Source organism: Halyomorpha halys, unplaced genomic scaffold (genome assembly GCF_000696795.3).
Source record: "Halyomorpha halys isolate HHAL.00 unplaced genomic scaffold, Hhal_1.1 Scaffold2443.1, whole genome shotgun sequence".
NCBI classification, from domain to species: Eukaryota; Metazoa; Arthropoda; class Insecta; order Hemiptera; family Pentatomidae; genus Halyomorpha; species Halyomorpha halys.
The window spans coordinates 35031-40983 of NW_027107286.1; the positions used below are offsets into that span (position 1 = coordinate 35031).

Here is a 5953-nt window from a genome sequence, read left to right on the forward strand (position 1 = left end):
TATTGTATTATTTTGTACAGTTGTAAATTACATTAAATAAATAATTTAAAAAAATTACACAATAGGAAAAATGGGACATACAAATAGGGAGGTAACCAAACAGCACACTGGACATTAGATAAAGTCCAAAGAAGTAGTAAGAAATATAGAGTAATGTTTGTGCAAAGAAGAAGAGAAAAATGCACCAATAATGGATGATAATAAAATAAAAATAATGTAAAGCAATTTTTTTCGGCCATGTAGATAATCACACAATTTCCTTTGTGAAATTAAAAGTTTGACTATTTATGACGTAAATATAATAATATGAATTATAAATACACATAGATGAGGATCGTTGTTATAGTGAATCATTATTTGTAGGTTTATTAAAGTACAATATTTCCATTGTGAGATCGCCCTGGTCTTAATATGGCCTATTGATAATGAACGCCCCAAATATCTACTAAGCTTCTTCTTAATTAATTTCCTAATTTTATTTTGAAAGAATATAGATTAATCTAGCTGTAGGCGAAATTCAGACCAATTGATTGAATACTGAGTGGGCTTCAGTTGCTCAAACCTCATAGTACAAGAGCCCTGGAGAAGAAAAAATAAAGTTATTTCAACCCGATTTTTTATTACTTTGATGAAAACTATAAATAATTACTAGTCAAAATTGACGAATCTAACTAGTATAAGTAGGGGAAATAAAAAAAAAAAATGGTGGCTGTTTCAAAACAAAAAAAAAATTTTCATTCGAAGTTTTATATCTTTAAAATTACCATCAACATTAGAAAACGTAAGAGAACATTATTTAACCCTAAAATATTAGCCCTGATATTTACATAAAATATTTACGTTCAATGGTTTTTCAAATTATAACATTTCTTAAAGATTACACTGAAAAATCTTTTGTTTTGATGTTATTTATTTTGAGAAATCTACATCTCAAAAATCATTTGACCTACATATGTCAATTAGCACTCAAATTAAAGCTAGTGTAATGAACTATAAAGTAGTTTATAATGTTTATCTTCGTAAGAATAGCAGTTTATTGATATTTGACTAACTAAATTCACAACTTGTTGATTTCGAATAGTTGGGACAAAACTTTGATTTATGAAAAAATATATCTCTGGAACCATAAGACGTACAGACGTAAGCTAGTACTCAAATTAAAGCTAGTTAAACGTAATATAACTTAATTTTGATGATGTTTATCTTCGTAGGAGTAGTAAGTTTTATCTTTCCAAAAATAAATTCACAAAATGTTAATTTCATGTTTTCGGATGAAATATTTTAATAGATCATAAAAAATACAACTCCTAGAAATATAAACGTCATAAACTACTTTATAGGACATTAAACTAGCTTTAATTTTAGTGCTAATGGACGTCTGTATGTGGAATGATTTTTGAGATATAGATTTCTTAAAATAAATTCACTTTTGATTTTTTAGTGCATATTTTATGAAATGTTGCATTTTGCAAAACTATACCTTGAGAACTATTGAATGTAAATAGCTCTATTACGGCTCATCATTTGGCAAATTTATTCTACTTTAAATCACATTCTTTCACTTATTCTTGTGTTGGTAGTTTTCAAGATATAGACCTCTAAATGATTTTTTTTTTTTTTATTAATTTATCAGCCGCTATTTTGTGTTTCCCCTACCAACACTTGGCAGACACATTAATTTAGACAAATAATTATGCATATTTTTCATTAAATTAATCAAAAATTGGGGTGAAATAGCCTTTTTTTCACCATGGCTGTTGTACTATTAAGCCATATAACTTATTCTAGAACAACTCCTGTAAAATAGGATAATAAGGAGCTTCTTATATATAACATAATCATTGTATGTGACGTCAAAAACAATACACATTTAAAACATAAACCTTAATGATACTTACTTGTAGTATAAAATACATGACGATCATAGCAACCAACATCATTCCAAGGTTCAAAAATGCAATCTTCCAAGAAGCCATGAAGCCAGCTACACAACCAAAAAAGAAAATTGAAAACATTTCCACGGCATTTGTCATTTTACTGTCGAATAAGACCATCATCTTCTGTAAGTCGCTGGAATAAATTAATAAAAATATAAAATATTTAAAAACTGTTTCAATTATTTATTAGTATTCCTACTGCATTCATCATTTGATTTTCAAATATAAAAAACAATTTTGTAATGTAAAGCAGACACAAACTCAATAAATTCCAACCTTTTACTTACTTTCTTATCATATGTTCATTTCTCACTGATAGATTATCCCATGTAAATCAGAATGGTTCCTATTCATTCCTTTTCTCTCGAACCGCTGGTGTTCCTCCAGGTAGTTTCCGCGGTCCTATCATCTACACCGTATATACAGTTGACACCCCAACCAATCCTAACATTATCCTTACCACGTATGCCGCTGACACATGTGCGCTCGTAGTTAATAATAATCCTTTAATTATATCCCAAACTCTCCAATCACATATCACGACCCTCGAAGAATGGTGTCATAATAGGAGGATTAAAAAGGAACCACCTTTATCCATCCTCCTAAACCTATTTAAAAAAATTAATAATGTTGCTCTTACCCATCTAGAACGGAACTGTTACCTTGGACTACATCAGGGCATACTTCCAGCTTGGAATCCTCACACAAGTCTGAAAAAGCAGTAAACTCCAAGTCGATTCCGACTGTTACAGTACTTACTAGGCAAACGGTCTAAACTTCCAACCCATTTCAAAAGAATGATATAGGCCATTCTGGACATACGATTCAAGCTTTGGGCCTCCACTAAACCTTCGAATTCCGCTCATATCTAATCCTTACAATCTAATATCCATCATAAAATAATGAATTCACCTTACTTTGTCACTAATAAAATCATCCATAAAGACTATAACGTTCCATATGTAACCAATCTAGTGCGAACCAGAAATCAATACTTCCATCATAAACTCCCTAACCATACAAATCCACTAGTTCCTAACCTTGCTTCCTATTCAATTCCTGACAATCCTCCGAGGTGCTTGAAAAGAAGATAATCTCGAGACATTCTTATGTAAACATTTTTTTAGAGTTCAACTAATGGTTAGTTTGTCTACACGTTTGTATCAAACCATTGTGATCTTACATCAAATTTACTAGTGTATTATTATGTACAGTTTTAAATCTCAACAAAAATATATATTTGATAATACTTCTCCGATTTAGCTGATTTTTTTTTCTTTACTTTGTTAACAGGGAGTCTACCAAAATTTACGAAGTTCCCTTTTCGAGATTTAACCAAAATTTCTCTGACCAAGCAAAAGTTACTCGAACTGATTTTTTTGTTCATACCCACACTTAAATCAAATTTTAATGATTATAACAGATTTACTATGATAATTCATAGTAGAATATTTCCATGAAATAAGGATTTCATTATTGTGTCCCTCTTTTTTTATTTTTTTTATTTGCAGTTCACTCCGAATTCGTTAGTAACAAACAAGTAACTTGTTTGGGAAAATATTTGTAATTCTTATTTATTTTAAGACGTTTCAATCTTCGATAAATTATTTTTTGAAGGTACAAAAGTATGTATATACAGTATTAAATGTATAAAATTTTTTTTTTTTAAAAATTTGCTGTAAGTGATATTATGACATGATAAAAAACATGTGGAGAATCTACCCATTGATAGAACTCCAAAAAGATTTCTAAAGGAGAAGATCTCGATGCCATCTTCTTTTCAGACGTCTAGGAGGATTATTAGGTAGTGAAGGAGAAGCCTGGTTAGAAACGAGTTGGTTTGGGTGGTTGGGAAGTTTATTATGGAATGATATCTGGTTTTGGCCAAATCGGGAACATAGGGGACATTGAGGTCCTGATGGATGATTTGATTTGTGGCAAAGTAAGGAGCATTAAGGATTTTACGAAGGATTTTGGACTGTAAGGATTTGATTCGAGAGCGTCTAAAAAAATAAATTTCAAAAATACTTTATAGATAGTGTTAAAAAACTTCTCTTCTCACTAGTATAGTATAATTGTAAAAACTCACTGTGACATGGTACTGACAAATTGTTCCTGAGACTTGTCATACCAGCCAACATCTATTGACAACATCTTAGATAAGTAAGCCTTCTTAATTTTGATCATTATGTTACGAGAAGCTGTTTCTGAAGCAGCGATCTGAAAAATCAAACATGTATTATTGAAATATTTGTGTTTTAGGCAAGTAATTACAGGAACAGAGGATAAAGAAGACAAATTATCTAAAAAATTATTGACTTTCTCTCTTTCTTTCAGTAGATTTTTTTTTTTTTTGCTTAATCTGTACGTTTGTGTATAGCTACTAACCCATAACTTGTACAAATGCTTGGCAAAGAAAGAAAGCTTCAAATGTCGGTAACCACATACTTTTTTTTTTCTTTTTGAATTTTTTCTGCTATAACATTGGATTTACTATAATCTATTTTTACTATAAAAAGGAACAAGATAAAGATGGAGTGAAAAGGAAACGTAAATATCAGCAAAAGTTGTAGGTAATAGCAAAACTTGATATATATAGTACTAAACAACGAAATCGATGAAACAAAGCGGATATCGAAAATAAAATCGATGTTGAAGGCTGGAAAATGCTTGTTATTTTTCCATTTCGAAACTGCTTAGCTCGCACCTTCTATCAAAATACTTAAAAACTAGAATTTACAAAACTATTATCCTTCCCACTGGTCTTTATGGACGTAAGATATAGCCTCATACACTAAGGGATGAACAGCGTCTTAGGACTTTCGAAAATAATGTATTGCGGAAAATATTCGGACCGAAAAAGAATGAATTAACGGAAGAATTTAGAAGATTACACTACGCTGAATTAAAGGACCTACACCCGGTAAATATAATTCAAGTTATAGCCTTGCGGCGTATAAGGTTCTTAGGCTTAGTAACGAGCGGATCCCTAAAATGTTAATAAACACTGAACCAACTGGTAAACGTCCGAGGGGTAGAACGAAACGTAGATGGGAGGATTGCGTTAAAACGGATTTCGTGGAATTGGGTTTGGAGGGTCATCACTGGAAGGATGTATGCAGAGAGCATTTGGTGGTATCGGCATCGAACCTTTGGGTTTGTTAGGCTTTTATTATTATGTTCATTATTATAAATAGTACTAAATAACCTACAAATTCAACCTTCGTTCAATATTTTTTAACAGAACCGTTTTAATTTTATTACCTAGACATATAATTTCTGCATAAAAATATATTTGTGCTGTGTTAAATCAAAAATAAACTGCTAAAGCTGATTATATTTACACCGAATCGATAGAACTTTAAAATATACAACCATAAACAAGAGTTAATTATTAACTCCAAAGGTTGGGGAAATTCTTGAGTTAATAAAAACACGGAGAGCACAAATATTCATCTGTTGGCAGTTCTAAAGCAATGCAAACAGAAAACTAACGTGAGAGTGCAGCACAAGCGCCCTTTCATTTGTGCCCAAAACACTATGTATAATGTCACTCGCTGCTTCCTTAGGAGGAGAAACCTGAAAAGGACATTAACGCTTACGTCTTTCAATTTTGTGCATAGTAATCTCTCATGGCTATTAAAGGTGATCGAGAGATACTACGTGTAAGACATTAGCTTTTAGTGGATCACAAGATTCTACCGGGGTTGGCAAATAAGTTCTTTCGGTTTTTGTATTCATATGTTTATAATACGTCACATTTTTCTGATGAAACCCAACAGAGAATTGTTTATCCTATTTGTAATATGTAAACAGTTATATCTGTTGACACCTGTTATGATTAGGTGAGTATTGTGTTTGTGATCCAGCTGAGAATATGGGCGGAAATATCATGCATTATAGGAGTTATCTTTTACTGAAGTAAGAAACTAAAAATAAGAGAGAGAGGAGTGCGAAATGAAACGCTTGAAGTACTCTCAAAGACTTATCTATTTGCGGAGCCTGTCCGTCTATAT

The 5953-nt window shown here is 31.4% G+C and overlaps 1 protein-coding gene across 1 annotated transcript in view; it reads right to left on the reverse strand.

The window, feature by feature from the left end:
• Nucleotides 1-4159, reverse strand: part of LOC136795348 (ATP-dependent translocase ABCB1-like) — a gene marked incomplete at its 3' end in the record, with an annotated part of 7813 nt that extends 3654 nt beyond the window's left edge. Inside the window, 2 exon segments of the mRNA XM_067045564.1 lie at nucleotides 1899-2070; nucleotides 4027-4159. Of these exon segments, the coding sequence (XP_066901665.1) occupies nucleotides 1899-2070; nucleotides 4027-4124 (270 nt within the window).
• Between the last annotated feature and the right edge of the window lie 1794 nt (nucleotides 4160-5953).